This window comes from Leptosomus discolor, chromosome 6 (assembly GCF_034619465.1).
Source record: "Leptosomus discolor isolate bLepDis1 chromosome 6, bLepDis1.hap2, whole genome shotgun sequence".
NCBI classification, from domain to species: domain Eukaryota; kingdom Metazoa; phylum Chordata; class Aves; order Leptosomiformes; family Leptosomidae; genus Leptosomus; species Leptosomus discolor.
In genome coordinates, this window is record NC_141396.1 from 62673754 (window position 1) to 62694003 (window position 20250).

Consider the following 20250-nt stretch of genomic DNA (forward strand, 5'->3'; position numbering starts at 1 on the left):
GTGGATTTAGTTGCCAGTTTTATTTACTACTTTCGGATGTTATCTGCCACCGGTGCAGCTGAACGTGAATAACTTACCAGCCTGCACAGATAACTTTGCTTTTTGTTTCAGTCCTGCTCGAGACAGAAATCCCATAAAAGCTTTCATTCCAATCCGTGTGCTGAATGACGATACAGGAGTTAAAGAAGTGAGGGTAGAATTCCAGAGGCACTCCTAAAGACTTTTCCAAGAATTTTAAAAAGCCTCCTAAAAACGGCAGCAGTGACCGAATACTGTTAAGGGAGGGGGGAAAAAAAAAAAAAGGAAGAAAAAACTTTGGCAGGCATGCAGTGTCTTACATCAATCTAGCAGTCAGCATCTATGTAGATGTTCTTTCCTCCTTTTGTGCAACACCCCTTCCCTCCTACAGACCACCCAAAGCCCTATAAATAATCCAAGGACTGTATTTTTTCTCCAGATTTCTCTTCAGACCTCAAAGGAAAAATATCAGGCAAAGGAAGGGAGAGAGGGAGAAGGGAAAGTGAGGAGGGGGGAGAGAGAGAGAGAGAGGGAAAGATGGCTAGTGAATTCAAAAAGAAAATGTTCTGGAGGGCAGTGGTGGCTGAGTTCCTTGCCATGAGCCTTTTTATTTTTATCAGCATTGGCTCAGCTCTGGGTTTTAGCTTCCCAGTGGTGGGCAACAAAACATCAACAAGGTCTCAGGACAATGTGAAGGTTTCGCTGGCTTTTGGGTTATCCATCGCTACCATGGCACAAAGCGTGGGCCACATCAGCGGTGCACACCTGAACCCAGCGGTGACCCTGGGCCTCCTGCTGAGCTGCCAGATCAGCATCTTCAAGGCGCTCATGTACATCATTGCCCAGTGCCTGGGGGCAGTGGTGGCCACAGCTATTCTGTCGGGAGTCACCTCCTCTCTCCCAAACAACCTCCTGGGGCTCAACTCGGTAAGTAGAAACTCTTAATTCCTCCTTCATTTTCTTTTCTTTTCTTTTTTTTTTTTTTTTTTTTTCTGAGTAGCAATGTAACACCTGTAATCTAGTAGAGATGGGGGAGGTGGGGAGATGGGGTGGGGGTGGTGGTGGTGATGGTGACCTCAGGCAGCCAATTACTTATTGTAACAGGGGATCCAGTCCTAACTGATACCAGGATGGATCTATGCCATAGGGATGGTCCTTCCTCACCACCCCCATTTTGGATCTTTGAGACATTATGGTCTTGATCGGTTTGGCTTATATTCAATTTTGCACATCCAAGTTGCTGAAAGGTGCCTTTTGGCACCAATTTAACATTGAAATCACTGGCAGTTGCATGTTTGAGCCTTTTTCGTGGTTCTAAAGGTCTCAGGTAACATGCTGATTAATGTGCATATACCAATGTTGTTTTTGCTTCTGTGAATCCGGTTCTTTTTCAATACCTAATTAATGGTTTGTGTAACCTGATGATGACTGCAGTGAAAACCTATGGGAACAGTGTGTAGCAAGAGAAACCCTATCACCAAAGGTGTGAGCATTACCTGTTGCATGAGGCAGAGCACTCAGATCCTGCCTGACACAGAATCCCAGCTGCATTTTCTGTGTATTTCTCCTTTTGCTGTGCAAAAATGGGAAAACCCCTGGATTCTCAGGTGTAGACTGGAGAAAGATGTGAGGCAGCTACATTTAACAGGGGTGCAGGTTTCAGCACTCTCCCAGCCAGGTGCTTACATCATGCTGCACTAAAACTGCCCAGCCACAACTCCTTCAACTCAAAATGTTGTCATTTACAGTTGTCATTGTACCGTAACAAGAGAAAAAAGATAGATGCACTTTTAAACTTGAAATCATCCTGCTGCCAGGCAGTGCTACAGCCGCTGCAGTATACAGAGCACTAGAAATGGAAATTGCCTTCTAGTCACTAATTTCACCTGATGCTGTTAGGAATAAGTATTTCACATCTTTTTTGTGGCCTCTTTCTTGCAGAATATTCTTGCAGAATATGCAGTTTGAAACTTGAGATAATTTGAAATCTTATGCCCATTTGAAGTCACAGGGATATTTGGGACATAAAGCTACAAACACAGTATCTCTTCAGAAACCTTTTAGGCAAAAGGGGAAGAAAGGAGAAAATAAGTTAAATTAAGAACTAAAGTAATATGTTTTTGCATGCTGTGGCATTGCAGTTAATTCAGAAAAGGAGGCAGTTTTTGAAAATATAACACCTGGTATTAAGAAGGTGATTCCTGAACATCTTAGTGTTACTCTGCAGGCTGGCTGCTCACCTCCCTTGAGCCTAGGGGCTGCAAGCATTCCATCGGACCACCATTTCAGAAATTTTGGTGGGTTAATCCAAAACATTTTGGGGAAGAAGAGTGAAACATTTTATTAACTCCAGAAGGCTCTGGCTGTGTGTGATACATGATCTTTTCCTCTGAAACCACTGGCAGAGGGAACTGCTCAACCGCATGGGAGCGGGTATCCGCCCAAGTGGTTTCCTCGAGAGGTCCAACTCCCATTAAACTCGGGAGGTCTGGTTTCAGTAGCACTCGCGTTTGGTCTTCCCCTTTTGCTTGCCACAAAATGCTGGTGCGTGGCTCCTTCCTGTATCCAAAAGCCCTGAAACCGGACATATATAAAGGGGGTGTAGATCATCACCCCAAACTGTTCTTACTCCTTGGTTAGTAACTTTCCAAGCTAGAAAAATATAATTCAGAGCTCTGCACAGGGACATGTCAGAAGAGAAGAGCCTATGGGGACAAGTGGAAAGATCAGGAAAGATCAGTATAGTCACCGATTTCAGTACGCTTAGGAGACTACTTCATGAGTCTCAAAAATTGCACATTAGGGTGGAAGCCTTGTTCCCCCTAGGGAACAGCTCTGGAATACAATCAAATACATTGTTTTCAAGGCCATAAAATACACTGTAGGCAAAACCCGATAGTGTAAGTCTCCATCATGCCAATTTTACAAATCTGGCAACAGTTTCAATGCATGAATTAATGGATAAAACACCTCCTAAAACCCCCAGTCTCAGTGCTTGTTACTGTCAAGTACTCAGAATTTTGATTTTTTTAATTTTCTCTTCCGTATCCAGTTATAAATGTTCTGGCTAGAGAAGCGTGGGGAGAGCTCCCTGGGGATGGCAGGGCAGCAGCTGTTCTCCCTTGTAAGAAAGAACTAGAGAGGAAAGCAAATTCATTCATTTCCCACTGACAATCTTGGACTGTCTGAGGAGGAAAGGTGAGGGTTGAGGTGGGGGTTGGATCTGATCCCGACACAGGGAAGAGTGGCAGAACGGCTGTCCTTGGGCAGGGCCGATCACAATGGTGGATATCCTGAAACCACAACCCTGCACCAAGAGCGTGCTCCCTCCTTTGACAAACAGACATTGAGGAGAAACCACAGAGATCTGCTTTTATGTCATGCTTTTTAACCTGAGAACAAGGAGGGGACGGACAGAGCTGGCATCCCTGCCAGCTGCTTTGTCTTCCTGCCCTTCCTGTGGAAGACGAGGTGTAGACTCACTATTGAGAAAAAGAATAGAAAGAAAGGGAGTGCTGTTTGTTTGACAAGGTTGGGAAGAGGGCTTGGATGTGCATGACTGTGCCCTCTGTTCTGATCCTGACTTGCTCTTGGAGGGGTGTTTTTTACAGGAAAAATGTGGTGGGAGCAGTTTAATGGAGTCGGTGGCTATCCAGCGTCCCCAGTGGCTACTGGGTGGGATTGCATGCCTGGACTTAGATTTAGCCTGCCCAGCTGTAGGTCCTGCACTGAGGGGCCAAGTGAGGAACCCATTTCCATAGATTCGTTTCTAGTTCACAAAGAAGGAGATAAAGAGAGGTACTTCAGTCTTTAGATCCTTGGAGGAGTTGTTCTCCAGACAGAGCCAGCTCTTCTTTGGCATGATGAGGCTCCAAGGCTTGGTACCCTCTGTTATGTGTCCAAAATGAAGTAGGATGAATCTGTGCCGTTCTTACTGCCCAAAGGGAAAAATAGAAACACAAACAAATGAAGCACAAAAAACCAGCCATGGAAGGTGCAAGGCTGAAGAGAAGGGAGGGAGAATGAACAAGCAGGATGCTCTTTTAACATGTTCAGTATTAAGATCTGTTTTATACTAAGACAAGCAGAGCAGTCACATATGAAGAGTTTGATCCAAACTTTACTGAAGTCAATGGAAATATTTTGGGTTACTTTGGCTGTTTCCAAATAAGACATTCTGGACAATATTCAGAGAGGTATTTAGATTACTGAATCCTTTTAAGACACTTAACTTCCCATATATTTTAGTAGTGGTGCGGGTGCCAAAGTAAAAACTTTGAGAATTGGAAAAGCTGAAAAAGAGTATACAGTGAGTTTGTTGTTCTAAAAATTTAAATTATTTTCCTTACATAATCTTCTCTCTTTTCTTGGCAAGTGGATTACTACATGTTACAAATTTCCATTAGGTAAAACTGTAAGAATAGAGAATACCTAATCCAAAATGCACTCATCTGCCAGCATAGCTGGCTATTCTCTAGTGAGGACAGATCTGTAGTTTGGATAATGGAAGAAACTATTCATCATGGGCAGTTAATGACCAGCAAAGAGCTCAAGCAGGAAAGGCGGGTGAGAGGGCACTTCTGTACTGTGAGGTAACACAATATTTGCAGTTCAGCAATGATTATCTTGAGAACTTTTATCAAGCTTTTAAAAACATGCTGAGAAAATTTCTTTAGCTCAGGGGTTTTTGGTTGGGTTTTTTTGTTGGTTTCTTTTTGTGTGTGAAAATAATCAAAGATTGTGAAAAATGCAGACACTGCTTTACAATTTCATAATTTCTGTATTTTGGCATACTGATTAGAGTGCCCAGAAATGTGCCCTCTAAGTCTTGGGGTGACAATTTAGAAACTATTTGAAAACTCTGCCATAAAGTTTATGATGAAAGATGTCATTTAAAAGTTATAAGTGGATCAAAAATTGTAGGCAAGGAAAACAGACCTGAAGGTAACGTTGCTAAGCGTAGATAAAGAGAAAAGAAAAACAACCAAGAATAACAAATAGAAGGACTTGGTTTTAAAAAACACCCAGTGAACTGAAAAATGTTGTTTGTGTAACTGAAGAACTTTCTGGAAAAGCCAGAAGAGATCTGTGGTTAGTGGATTCAGAGGTCTGGAGTGTTTTCTTAAGGCAGGTGAACAGTCACATAGATACCACTCCTGGAGCATGGAAAGTCACTCGTTGCAGGAACACCCTTTGGATTTCCAGTGTGATTGGCTGTGTCTCTGCCAATACTGCTCAGCAGAGTGTGCTCAAAGTTGGATCAGCTCTGGCAGAAGAATTGGTGCACATACGGGTGCAATGCCCTTTGGTGATAAACACACAGTGGCCAACTCCAAATCCTTTCTCAAAGACAGGGAGAAAGGAACCCTTTGCTGGCCGCCTTCATAACGGGGCAGTATCTGCTACTTTGAGACACCTTCCACCCTCACCAATTCACACTACAGAATGAGTCCCCTTTCCATAAGTAATTTCATTTAGCTGGATCATGTTCCGGCAGCAGCAGAGCAGCTTTGAACCCCTATGATGGAAATGGCTTTTTTTCTCTTCTGTCTATGTCCCCCCTCCAGCTCCAGCCCTATTCTGTTACTTGGAAAAACTGAAGTCTGGACAGTCTCTTGTCTCCAAGAGATTGGAGCATAGGGTAGAGCATATGATGCGTAGATCCTTATCTTCTGCAGTTGTACCATCTTATCTCTAGGACATCAATGCTGATGACTGTTCTCTCAACAAATTTCCAAGGCACAGAGACCTCTAGTGCAAACATAAAATTGCCCCTGCACTCAAAGTTCCATTTCATAAAGCTGAGACCTGACACGTATTTTAATGGTGTGTGTGGGTCAGTACTGATGTTTTTGTCCTCATATTCCTTACTGAATCTTTCCCATCCTTTAAAAAGAGGGGACCAGGGACAGGAATCACCAGACTCCCCAAATTTGGTTCAAACCAGAGTACCAATGGTAGCCTTCTCACTGTGTGGAGTGGGACTTGCATGGTTGGCCTTGATGACTCAGTGTTTACCTTGTGATTTCCCTCTCTCTTTGTGCCCGCGCCCTATGAGTCTGTTCTCCTACAACCTCAAGTTAAACAAAGTCGAGTTGAGTTGGAAGAACTTCCAAAATAAACTGAGAGCTTGACAGTGTGAGTGGACAATTGAGTAAGTGATGCTGCTTTTCCTCTGAGTCAGTACGGAAAATTGCAGTTCCAGGGGTGCCGCTGGATGGATGAGACATGTAACTGAGTTCGTGGCCTCTAGCGCTTATTAAAAAATCCTTGGATGCCTTTTCTCAATGCAGATTGTATACTGCACGTTTCTCAAGTTTCAATACAGTGAGCTTCATTCTCCTTGTCCCTGCCCCCTGCCCTCCCTGGTTTTGATCCAATGTAGGCTTTTCCTGCCAACCTTGCTTGTGCTGGGACATCTGCGTGCTTAAGCACTCAAGCTTCTACAAGTGACCAGAAGTCACTGCATTTTTAGAGTGAGCAAAATGGTTCCTGTACATGAGATTAGTCCAGGATTTTTATTTCTTAACAATGAGCCCCACAACAATAGCTCATTATTCAATTTCAATTTTGCAGCAGCAGCCTTTTATGGCATGCCAGCATTGTATTGAGTCGCACCAGGCCAGGGAGGTGGAACACAGGAAAGGCACCTGCTCAAAACTGGCCATGGTCTTGGCTGCTTTCTAATGTGTTCACACAGCAATAGCAGAAACATCTGGGTTGAGTTGTAAACTTGGTGGCTATCACCCATCCTCCAGAACTTTTGGGGATAACAGAACTTACAGCTCTAATCTCTATCTCAGGTCTCAGAAGCTATTTCTTATTTCCATTTCTACAAAGATTTGCTTAAAGCTTCTGTTCCGTAGCCATATAGCTGTGTCCTGAGCTTTAGGTGGAGAGCACCCAAGGATGCAGCAGCGTGACCATTACTGGCACAAGGCTAGGCCCTCAGTGATCACCCACCTGCAGGCCAGCCTTTTGGTGCTGGAGTAGAGTGGTTGAAGTGGGTTTTATACCATGAACTGTGTCCACATCCAGAGGATCCAAGGATGATCAATGCATTGCCTGAAAAATGCTTTGCAAGCTTCACATTAAAGGTCGTCTTTAAATAGAAGTGATACAAATTGATGAAAGGGGTGCACAAAGGGTTGTGAAATAATGATTTGCAATAGACCTAAACCCATTATTGATTTGATAGATTGGTTAATATTGTAATTCAAATGGAGTCATGCTGGGATTTTTTGGAGAACGAATGTTTTCTGTTTGACCAGCTGCCAAACTTAGTAGGATTAAGTACGAAATATAAGGAAATTAGTTTTACCACCACCCTTCCTGACTGGTGAATAAACAGTTAAAATTGTTTTCCTTTCCTTAGCATTCAACCTATTATGCCATAAGTATTTGGATATTTTGTGTGTATGTGTAGACACACCTCTACACATGCTCACACACCAGAGACAGGTAGACCAATACACAGAAAGATTCTTCAGATGAGGTAAACCCAAATTTATTTTCCTAATTTAAATTAACAAGAAATTTAAGAAAAATGTCTCTTAGTGGGTGTTAACTCTAAATCAGGATCTGGCATGGCAAGAACCACAGCCTGAGAACAAATGGAAATTTCCACAGTAAACATGAGAATGAATATTATGGATCTCTTCTGGTTAAACTGATGCCATGGCAAAAACAACATGCAAGTTATTGTAGCAGGGCTCATGTACTTCAGCAGATAAAGTGAACCTTCAGGTGAGTCGAGAATAACATTTCTTTAATCAGAGAATCCTAAAAAATGTCACTATCTGGGCTGTATATACTACCTTTAAGAGAAGCATTTTTAAAACAAGGATACTAAACCACATCACAAGTAGTAAAGGAAGAAAAAATAGCCTTTGAAAAATTTCCTGTTTGTCTCAAGAGGAAATTGCCTGTTTTCTTTAGAGCAGTAGTACATTTTTGCTTATTTGTCCATTCTCTAGCTTAATTGAGCAAATTCAATAACAGAGATATCTTTACCTGGTATCACAATTGAAAATGTCAAAGAAATCTTCATTCTCACAAAAGTCTTCATTCCATAGTTAGGGAAACCAGCCCAAACTATCGTGCTTGTGCTCGTCTTCATAGATACCAAATGATCTGTATGTTATGTGTCTGCATTTCTCAGTTTCTGTATTTCCCTGTCTTTAAACTGTTGTCTCTATTATAAACACGCAGAGGCAGCTTTTTCATTGTGGGCTGATATGGTACCTGGCACAATGAGACGTCATGGTCTGTGGCTGTGCTACTCAGTACCTCCAGAATAATATGGAGCAAGTGAATGCATCCTGGAGGTTTCTCTGGCCTGGCTGGGAGAAGTATGTGGTCCTGTGTATTTATTAATGTGCAACCTGATGGGAAAGTACTGAACTTTCTGACCTCCAGAGCCAAAACTAGTGCTGGTGTTTAACTGTTGCATCTCCACTGAAGTCAGTGGAGGCTAAGGCAGAGCATTAAGCTGTTAAATCAAATACACAGGGCCTGACAGGCATCCTGGAGGAAACTCTATAAACAGCAGGAGGGCAAAAATGTGTCTGAAATCTTTGCAAGAGGTTTGTTTCTCTTTTGGCATTCGTGGATCAGAAAGGAGCAAGAAATTCATTGTATACTTGTCTGGTAGAACACCATGCATCCCCTTTCCAGGAACCACTGAGAGATATCACAGAAAACCAACTTTTTATGGGCTCTTGACACTAATTCTGTACCAAGTAAAGTCAATGAATGCTTTCAAAGCAGAACTGTGGCACGTGTTTCCTTTTATATACATATATATATATATATATATATATATATACACACAACTTCCCCTGAAGTTAATGGTGACTGTATTTGGACAGGAATGAATAAAGTCAAGTTTGGCCCCTTTTCCTTCCTTTGATAAGACTTCTTGCTTGATGAACAAGGTGGAGAAATGAAGGAGCTGGAATTGTTCCCCCAGTTCCTGGAATCCATTGCACATGTTCAGAGCTGTTTCTTAACTTCATGGAAATGCCAAATCCTCAGTGCTCTCCACAAGACTGACTGTATGAGCCACTTCAGACTTGGAAAGTTTGAAACTTCGCAGGTTTGCTGGAGTGTTTGTCTAGAGGTATAAAATTAATACCTCTTTGGTGCAATTGCCAACATCCATACTGCTAGGTTTCTACAGATCCAACTCGTTATTCCAGTAACAACATAGAAAGGAAGATTCTATTAGGCTCAAAATTCAGATATGTCCTAAACTCCCCGTTGAAAGACCATGTCCTTCTGGGCTGACAATACAGAAGATCATGAATAGCTCTGCAGTATAAATAAGTGCTTCAAAAGTGTTACTGAAAATGAACTATTTACTTGGGTTTTGCTAGGTAAAGACAAAAAAAAAAAAAAAAAACGAACTCACCATTCCTCATCCTCTGAATAGAAGTTGTTTATTCCTCAGCAGCAAGATTTAAAAAAAAAAAAGTTTCCCCAAAGCGACTTTCCCAGGGGCATATGAAAGAGTAAAAGTGTAAACCAGACAAATGATCTATCTCTAACTAGCTGTGCTAAATGGAAGCCCTATAGAGGAATTGACTTTTATTGTATGTCAGTGGCCTCGCATGTGAATTTTATGTGCTCTGGTTTAATATAAATTAAACCATCACTCTTCTCTTTATGGCATACCAGACTGCTGCAACACAAAGCCCTGGCTAGTTTCTCATCAGTCTGAAGATAGGGTGGGAGGAGGGAGGTTAGTCTTGTTCCTGGAGGGTGTCTGCTGTCCAAAGAACGGAAAATATGATTTCTGCTTTGGGAATTGAATGAGTGCCGTTTAGAGCTCTTAAGGCTGTATTTATAGGAAGAATAATCTAGCAAAGGACAATATGTTTTGTGCCTAGGTTCTGTTGAATGCTTCTGTTGTTGATCTAGGATACCATCCAAAGCTAATTCTTTGCCTCTTGAGCAGCTTCTTCTGAGTGCTCCTGTCATATAATTTTAAGTTAAACTCTTTAGATCTTTGTCTCTACTTACTAAAGAAATGGGGCTCTCGCACTCTTTGTACTCTCTGAACCCCTAACACTCAAATAATGTGTATGGAAACATTAATTTGAGTGATATTGTTAAATAGCAAGGAAGGAAGAGAATAACTGTAGTTAAATAGCTGGGGATAAAGTCTTTGAAAACGTTTTCACTATGAGTTAAATGAAGGTTTATAGTTATGGAAATCTGGGACTGGCTTCCAGCAGAAGGAAGGTATGTTATCAAGGTGGAAGTTATCAAGTTATTTTCATGACAGAGTTGGAGCTGAAAGAATGAGAAGAGTTAGACAAAATGACAGGCCAGATAGTGGAAGATGATTTTGGGGGAAGTAGGGAGATTAATTTCTGAGATTACATTTGAAGAACATTACATTAAAGAACTTTTCCCATCTAAATACTTAAATGTTAGTTAATTTGTATAAAGCAGCATAATTAGTATTTCCAGTGTGGGGCTGAAGAAGAGGACATTAACCATTTAAACTAATGTGAAAGAGTTTTCCTTGTTAAGAAAAATAAGGAAAATCAAAGAAGGGAAAGTTTAAGCTACAGGAAGAAAATGCAGTAAGACAGTGATATGATCTTTTTTTGGATAGTCAGCCAGTGATATAACCAGGGAAATGGATTCAAATTTGCTTGAATAAAATGCTACAAGTCTTCTTTAAGAAAAAAATCTGCCATGGTAGAGACAACCTAATAATTTGTAATGCTGAAAACAGCAGTCCTGGTGCAAATTGTTAGCTCTATATTTGAGTACAACAAGGAAGGAAAGAAGTCGGTCTGATATAAAGGTATTATTTATTGCAGCACAGCTCCTTAAAAAGCTGTATTTTTTGTGGACAGGAGAACATAGTTCTCCCAATATGAATAATAAAAACACTTTAGTAAGAGGTAGTATACATTTATAGTTGGTCTACAACATGCTGCTTATTATGTGCCAGCCATACTATTGCTGGAGTTCTGCAAAAGCTGCCTTACCTAGGGGATGGCTGGGATATGCAAAAGAGAGAAGTCTTAGCCATCAGTGATGTTGTATGTGTCGCTAAATTGCTGTGGCTTAACTTTTCTGTCTCTAAAAATAATCAGCCACCATGGCTTGCTGTGAAGTGTTTCATAAGAATGGAGAAAGTTGACATTTCCTTACTGAAACACAGACTTCTGCATCTCCAGAGGCCTATTATCTTTCAGGAATAATGAGAAACTAATCCCTGTTATATGAAAGTAAGCTGGACTTTAGAAGACACAATCCATGGCTATGGGTTTGTCGGATGAGATGGAGCACAGCACCACGTGATGAAACCACCTTGCATAACAAATTGTCTTATCCGCATAACGGGAAACAGGTTTGAACTTGATATACTTTTACTGCTAATGAGAAAAATATGAAGCCACTAGAGAAGTACACAGTTGGGTTTACCTTGGGCCAGTTTAATTTCCTGTCCCCATTTCTCTTCTGAAGACAGACAACTAATAAATATCCTGCTCTAAAAAAAAAATACAAAAGGAAAGAAAACATACCATTAATTTGCCCACATTATTGCTTGAAGCTGTGGAAGTCAGTCAGCTAAACTTGGCCGTTTAGGGCATTTCTGAGAAAGCAAGCTTTTGTAGTTCCCATCTCCTCTCTGATGTTGCAGAGAAATGGAAGCAACGTGAGTGCTACCCATTTCCTAAGATCAAAAAGCAGGTGTTTGTCTCAACTAGTTACTTTCACAGCCATGACTATATAATGATTTTCCATTAATCTTGCCCTCATTTCAATATACTACATGTCTCTTGGCTCCCTCGCTGATATGTATTGTATCTATGCAGAGCCTTCACAATGATTGATCCACCAGCTGTGGCTCCACCATCTGCACACATCACCAGCTGTTTCTAGACTTAACTCAGCCAAGCCACAGCAGCATTAAGGCAATTCTGTCCCAGACCTTCCTGCAGGAAGAACCTTTCCAAAGAATTCATCTCTTGTATGACAACACAGGTTGGAAGGGACCTCAGAAGGTCTCTAGTCCAACCTCTTGCTCAAAGCAGAGTTAGCACTGAATTCAAACCAGGTTGCTCAGGAGGAGCGGTAGCATTACTAGATAAAGCTAATCTTTGAATGGGGAACTGGTATTGTACTTCATCCCATGTCCAGTAATGCAAAGCAGCTTCAGCATGCCCTAAAGTGCTTCCTTAGGTTCCAACCAGTTGCAGCTCAGGAACTTTCTGAATGAGTTGTGATTTCTATAAATTTATTGAATTCCAGTGGATTTTTCTTCCATGAACTTGTTCAGATTCACAGTGAACTCTGGTGAAAATAATAATGGTGGAATTCAGCTCACACAAGGATGAACCTCACTTGGGGTGTCTACATGTAGGTTTCTGCTTGTTGCCTAGGTTAAGGGAGAATTTCTCAGCCAAGACTGATGCAGCTGATCAGATATATGTGTCTACATATAACTCCCAAATCTTGCCAATGATGTAACCCAAGAGATGGTGCTTCTCCTGTGAAAATAGTGGCTTAGAAAGGAAGTTTGGTGGAACAATTCATATGAACAAAAAAGGAGGAGAAGTCTGGATTGACTCCTATGGTGTGGGAAACTGTGTTGGAGATGAATGTGGGCTTGCGTGTTTCAATTTAATCCCTTAAAGCATATTTGATTCCTTAAGGCACTGAACCCACTCTTCAAGCCTCACAAATCTGAAGCATGAAAAGCTCAGGGAGTTACTGTTCCCTGCCCTCTGACTTCTTTTTCTGTTACCTTAATGAGCATCATTAGGTAGAAGTGAAGAAAGTCGTCGCAGTGTGGGTACAGGTCGCTGGGAAGAGACCCCTTCACCCCAACACTATAGTAAAGGTGACTGTGTCTTATGTTTCAAGGCATTATTCTATCTTTTAAGAACAAGAGGTACAGTCACCCTACATTCCGGATATTGTCAGTAGCAGAATGCTAGATGTTAAGACCAGCGGTTGATTTCTGTCTTTGTTTTCTTGACAACCTCAGGCAGTCAGGTCTCTGTAATATATAGTACTAATTCCTACTAGATTCAGATTAAGCTTCCTGAAGCTTCTGGAGTCAGGAATTTTTCAACAAAAATTCAAGCTTTCCTTAAAAAAACCCTGAATAACGTATGGAAAACACAATGAAAGGGTAACCAACTCATGTTGGTTATGCCTACCTGGTTCTGTCAAGAGCTTAAACCAGCAGATTCAAAAGGTGCAAAATGTTTCACGTTGCATTGCTAGCTGGATAACGCTAGCAAATCCAGTGTAACTAAGGATTGTGTAAGTATAAGCACACACGCACATACAAATACATATATGTACATTTTAACTCAATACTGGGAAATGCACCATCCTACTACCCATGCTGTGCTTTGGCTGGGATGTGGTTGGGGTGGTGAAGACTCATGCTGTTCTATGTGTTGCTGTACCCTGGATGGTCCAGGCTGCTATCATAGTGACACTATAGCTCTGACCAGTAGGCAAATAATGAACATCTGTGATACTACACTTATATACTGCAGATGCATAGACCACAGCAAAGCAGAACGTCCAAGGTTGGCCTTGGTTTGCCTCATTTTGGACCATAGCCCAGAGTTCTTGCTCTCACAGTGGAATCTTACATCCCTGGCAGGCTGTGTAAAATTACATGCTAGAGGAAAGCAAAAGGTTTCCTATGACATTTCCAGGTTTTCTTTGATTCCACACAGCCCATCAATGAGTGTTGATTAGCAGGGAGAATGACCGCAAATCACGTCAGCTGTAGGATGTGTTTTCCTGGAGGGAAAGGAAGAATATGATTTCCGCCTCTCAAAGATAAGGTTTATCACAGGTTTTTAAAGAATAATTCTGCTCTTATTGTCTTTTTTCTTTTATAGAAGCCCTTCAAATGAAAGGGAAGACTAATCATTGGTAGGCCAGGGTTTAACCATTTGAAATGTCAAATACTAACATCAATGCATCAGATCTAGATTGTCTGGGGTTTGACAGTTGCATTATGATAGAGGAGAATTTAGTTTCTTATCCACTTTTGGGCATCTGCATATGATCACTTGTTTGCCAATACACTTGTCTTTTAAGTTTCACCATTTGGCTTTCCAGATGTAAGATAGGACTCTCCAGAGTGTCTATAGTCCGGATTCTTAAAGGGATACTGTTACTTTTAATATTAATGTGATGCATTTGAAGTCTAATTTATTGAGAGCCACAAATCCCACTGTCTCTGCAGCCAAAAACATGATTACTTTTTAAAGAGTACAACAAAAGTAATATAATATTAAATTAGTGATGTATCAGGCATTCAGCATGAATTTCTGGATCATGTAATTTTCACTGCTGGCTCATCTATATGTATTTCTGTCAGACTTGTATTTCTCACATGTAAGTCCTATTAATGCTGAAAGTTTCATTGACTGATTTCAGTTTTTACTGTATGGATGCTGAAGGAGTGCAAATGCCCACCATTTCAACCAGAATTCCCTTCCATCTATGCATAAACTGCTTCTAACTCAAGGGATATCAGTCCTGCATATTAAAGAAGAAGATATAAAAATATACTATTAATGCTTCAGATAGGAAGGTGTTAGAAGTCAATTATGCTGGCTGAAGACTCCCGATTTTTTTTCAGTGCTTAGGAATTGGATATTATGCTGCTTTGTTACAGAGAACAGACAAGAAAAGTGAATAGCAAAGGTGGAAAGTGAGAGAGTTCAGCTAAACATCTTTAACTTTTAAGGTTATTCAAATATTAGTTTTGGGGAAAATGGGATGTAAACTCACAAAAACAGATTTAAAGCGTGATTTCCCATAGTTTCATTGTTCTGGACATGTCACAATAATATTTAATTACGTTGTTGTCATACATGACCTAGCAATTTTTAATGCAGAGGCCATGACAGATGGGTTAACCTATTGATAGCACTATTCTTGAGCACAAGTTTTGCAGAGTTTGCTTCCTACTCTGAGTCACTCACATTCTGCTTCTCTGGCCTGTGTCCAAGCTCATGTTTCATCCTATATGTGAAAAGTAGCTACTTCTGCTTAACACCAAGTTATTCAGCTCAGATACAGGCTTCTCTGTCTTAACTAAGATACCACCAAACATAGCAATTAGAAGCAGAATTCAAACTTCTTATAACATTAAGTGGTTGAGGTCTGCGGTTTCTCGTTAAGCACAAGTTTCTAACAGTGGTCCTGAAATATGACAGCATTTCTATCGTATACCACACACTTATGTGAAATATTGTGGTTTCAATATGTTCTACAGCATTTGCATTAATAAGAATGTTGATTCAATGATTAGTAATACAGTTGGAATATCTCTGTCTGCCAGTGTGAGTTTTTCTAGAGAACCTGCTTTACTTCTCTAGGAAATTGAAATACTTCCACAATCAGCCCTTTAGGAATTCTAAATTGTGAATACTTTTTTTCTGACTCAGTTTCAGAGATTTAGTTCAAGTCTAAGACACCTAAAATTAGTCTACCTGTGAGTTAATTATCTAATTTCTTGCTGTGGTAAAATGAGATCTGGTTAATACGAAATAAAAGACAGAGCTATTCAACTGACTCTCAAATGATCACCTACATATCATCAGCTGAATGGACCTCATCTCCATTGACTATGTTCATTACCTATCCAAGTCTGAGATACACTGCCTAAACTTTGGCATTTAGAGCTATTTTAGATACCTTTGGTCTTTGGTAGGACTTGTGTCACATCTACCAGTCCCACATGAACACTGTGGATATATCAGAGTATTTCAAATGGCATTAGAGGCATATTTTCATGCAGTTGAATCACAGTATGCGCGCCAATATTCATGTGGAAATCTGCCCATGGGGCCGGCATTTTGCAGGACACTGTCCACATGAAGTCCTTGTTTTGAGGAGTTCGTATTGAATTACAGAAAATAAGTAGTGGTGGGAAAAGAGAAGAAACGATTAATGCGGCTTGTCAATAGTGAGATAGGTACGTTCAAGCTACCCAGAACTATTCACCTTTCTTACTGTCTATTTGTCCATTCCTCCTCCTGCCCCTGTTTGCTTAGCAATTGTTGCTGAAGGCAAACTGAGCAATGTTTAACATGACCATGGCATTCTCGTTGTCTTTTTTTTTTTGTCTGTTAAGCAAAAGCAACCTGAGAGAAATGGCTGTGCAGGTCTGCTTTTTCCTATTGAGAAACCAGATCCTGTGAAACTGTCGTACTGGTTGAAGTCAGGTAGGAATATCAAGTGACATTTTCCTTCTTGTCTCCATGCAGCTTTCAGAGGGAATCAATGCAGGCCAAGGACTAGGTATCGAAATTATTGCTACCTTCCAGCTGGTGTTGTGTGTCCTCGCCACCACAGATCGGAGAAGGAATGATGTCTCGGGATCAGCACCGTTGGCCATTGGTCTCTCTGTTGCCTTGGGACATCTTCTCGCTGTAAGTTTTGCCTCTCACAGTTGATATCTGCAATGTCCCACTTCAGGATGGGCCAGTGAAGGCAGGAAGATGATGGGCAGATTATAGTTTCTTCCTTCTCCTTCCTATTAAGAGACTGACCTGTTTTTGCAACCTGCGTGGCCATTCTCTCTTGGGTCACGTGGCTGTGGCAATAAGCGACGAGGTTGCACATCTGGGAGAAGTCACTGCAGTAGGACCAGTTTCCCTGGTGGGACAGGACAGGCACATGGCAAAGAGTCTTTTCCCCGTTGTCTGAGGAAGAGTGGGTGGGATGAATGACGCTGTTGTGAGCATCTGAACTGCCTCTTTCCCTCCTGTGTAATGAAGATGCCACATGTACATCAATGCCTCACCACTGGTTCTCTTTCCACCTCCTAGATTGATTACACTGGTTGTGGAATTAACCCAGCCAGATCCTTTGGCTCAGCGCTGATTGCCAACAACTTTGAAAATCACTGGGTAAGTTGAATTGATTTATTTAGTTTACAAGAGGCTCTGCATATACATAATCTACAAGATCAGAAACATTTAAACACGTATCATTAGCAACAAGTCAGTGAGTTGCCATTTCTGTTTGATCTAACAAAAACAATCTCCTTTTGCTCCTGACCAGGCTCAGGAGATCACAGAGTCCCCAGGCCAATTGTGTATGTTCAAAGTAATAGTAATACAGCAGTTTTTCTTTGGTTATTTCCCTTTATGTTTATGTATTTCAAATATTTTAAACTTTAGAGCCTCGTTGCACAGAATCCTGAATTCATGTTTAAACTGAGTTTGTAAAGTGCTGCTGCTTAATCTGGTAAAACCTAATTTAGGAAGGCTCTTAAGCAGTTTTGTAAACTGAAATGGATCATTCAATATTTGGAAGCTAATAAAATGTTCATCTTCTTAAAGCTAAGTGTCTGCTTATGTGCTTTCATGGATAAGTGCTCTGGAAACACTATGAATTTTAGATTATTCCCTGTGGTTAAATGTGGTTAAAATGAGGCACTTAATGAGATTTACTTATTTCACTAAAGCTCTGTAAAGAAGGCTAATATAAAAGCCCTAAATGAACATATGTTCTTGAATATTTAAAATGTAGTTTGTTCGAACTCTCCTACTCATGATTTTCGGAGTCAGTTGCATGGGCATGAACATTCATGGAAATGTAGTAGTAGTGCAATGGGTTGCAAAAATTCTGGATATGGATACCGTTTTAATCTGAAGAGTAAAACAGAAAAGGAGGTCACTGGGGAAATTTTACCATTATGTCCCACTTAAACATTCTATTGGGATACTAAGGTAATGTAACTAAGCTAGTATCTAATATTTCCAGAATTTCATAGAAAAATTATTTCACTTTGTACGGAGAGAAGGAGACAGAGGTAATAATTCATATTAAACCAGCTATTGCTGAATAAAATAAAACATGTTTTCAGACTCAGGAACTCTTTGGCCATGCATATCCCTCAAAATCATCTGTTATTTCTAATAAAATCAACCTGTCTACTAAAATACTTTTATTACCTCTCCCTCCATACTTTACATGCCTTAAGTGATTAGACCAGTACAAGTACAGCAATACCACTAGCTAAATAACAGCTAGTAGCAAATTAAGCCCTTAATTAGGTCCTCACTAAATATTACTTTCTATTTCACTTATCACTGAAAGATAGTGGGAGAATGGGATCTAATGTCCTTGTTACTTTTAGAAATTGTGCCCCCCTGCCAACTTTATCTGAAGTAACAGAGGTGTTTTACCAGTAGATACCTAATTTTAAATATCAGAACTTGACAACATAGTCACAGTTATTAACCTCTGGGTCTATTGCCAATTCATGGTGAGAAATTCCTGGTTTCTTGCCATGCGGTTAAGTAAATATTCAGGTGACAAACTGTAATTTTAATGTTTTCACTGTAAATTTCATGGTGAAAATCCTCAGAGGAGATTTTCAGAACGGCTTCAAATGCAGTAATGCCTGATGTATTAACTGGACTTGGAACTGTGTTTCAGATCTTCTGGGTTGGCCCAATCATTGGAGGAGCAAGTGCTGCCCTGATTTATGACTTCGTCCTGGCTCCCAGAAGCAGCGACCTCACTGACCGCATGAAGGTGTGGACCAGCGGCCAAGTAGAAGAGTATGATCTGGAAGGAGATGATATGAACTCCCGGGTTGAAATGAAGCCAAAATAAAGATGGACAAGGGAAAAAAAAAAAAAAAAGCACATTGGTTTCCGAAGATTTTATCAGTGTTATAGACTCTTTGTAAACCAGCAAGCAGTACTTTGTTTATTAATTCAATATGGTTTTCCAATTTTTGCCCCCAATAGTAATACCGTTTTTGTATCTGGGATTTTTCAATTACAAAGTCTTCAGACCAAGAAGTTGTTAGATACTTTTGCGTGAGCTAAATAAATTGGGCTGAAATTTAACCTCTCCCTTGCCACCACCAAATTTTCTGATGTATTTAGCATGGGTGGTTCTCCCAGCACATCGCTCAGTAATGATAAGCAGTTCACAGTCTGTTTGCTGAAAGAATAGATACCGAGGACAGAGAACCATCTGTACCAATAATGGGGGCCTTATACTGGCTTAAGTATCTGTACAAATATGCGTGGCTAGTATCTAGTGCCAGCGGTGCATGTGAGAAACTATCTCAAATTATTTCCCAAAAGCATCTTTTGGAAGGAAAGGCCACTAAAAATTACTTATTAGGTAGAATTAACCATAATTTTCTGAATGATTGATAATCTCTGAAAAAGAGGGCCAGAAAAGTTACCAGGACAAGAATCTCCATAGTCCCAGGATCCATTTAGATTTTCTAGTGTTTCATTCTCCTTGAACCTGAATCCAGTTCATCGTGAGGGGACAGAATATATGACAAAACATGTATAGATATATTAATTCCTGGGAAATAATAGCTAGAAGTCAAATTGGAGAGCACTAATAACGGCAAGAAGAACAGCATGATGCCAATATGTAAACAAGACCTAATTGTTCCTGTGACTACTCTGCTTTTGTTCACATTACGTTATTTAACTGTATGTTTTAAAGCAAACAAGGAAAAAAAATACGGCCTCTTTCTTTCTGACCCCATTCTAATAGCCAGTGCTGTGACATTCAGGGACAATGAATAGATATACACACAGTATATTTTCTAATGATTTACCTGTGTGTAAGTCCATTTGGGGGGTCGTTTCTTTGTTTTTATATATATATATATATATATAAATGTTTATATATATGTTTTATACAGAAAGCCTAGTATACTGTTTTGTAAGAAAATAAGGGCATAAGACAAGTGGAAAGAATTGCAGCAGTGCTTAGCAAAATAAATGACACTGGAAATGTAAAGAAAATTAACACTCTAAACGATGTGGAAGACTATTTCTGTTTTCATGTTTGTGTGTGTGCTACTTACGATTTCCTGAGTAACCCAAAGCGTTAGCTGGTCTTACCTACTAACTATAGAATATAGTTAAAGCAGATACATGCTGATACACTTGTTCAGCACTAAACAGTTTTACATAAGAAATGAGGCCCAGAGGAACCTACATAAAAAGCTGCACACTACACCATTCGGACAAACACCCCAGAGGTAATATGATTAATATCTCCTGTTAGAGAGACGGTGTGGGCATGGAAACTGAAAGCAGGTTGACATGGGAATCCATATAGCTTGGATCATTGCATCAAGTTGAGTAGATATACAATGAAAAAAACCCAAAACAAACAGAAAATTGCCAGCAAATTAAAACAGAATACATTTTATCTTTCTTGTCTACATTT

At 40.3% G+C, this 20250-nt stretch overlaps 1 protein-coding gene across 1 annotated transcript; it reads left to right on the forward strand.

Annotated features, from left to right (window-relative positions):
• The first annotated feature begins 555 nt into the window (after positions 1-555).
• Positions 556-18654, forward strand: AQP1 (aquaporin 1 (Colton blood group)). The gene is made up of 4 exons (XM_009949427.2): positions 556-945; positions 16293-16457; positions 16857-16937; positions 18475-18654. The coding sequence occupies exons 1-4, from the start codon at positions 556-558 to the stop codon at positions 18652-18654; spliced, it is 816 nt and encodes a 271-aa protein (XP_009947729.1).
• Positions 18655-20250: the final 1596 nt, after the last annotated feature.

Excerpts from the sequence above, each read along its gene's own strand:
- AQP1 (XM_009949427.2), top strand. The coding sequence starts at position 556 with ATGGCTAGTGAATTCAAAAAGAAAATGTTCTGGAGGGCAGTGGTGGCT. Across the intron at positions 16,458-16,856 it reads CCTTGGGACATCTTCTCGCT|ATTGATTACACTGGTTGTGG; the intron begins GTAAGTTTTGCC and ends TCCACCTCCTAG. Across the intron at positions 16,938-18,474 it reads ACAACTTTGAAAATCACTGG|ATCTTCTGGGTTGGCCCAAT; the intron begins GTAAGTTGAATT and ends ACTGTGTTTCAG.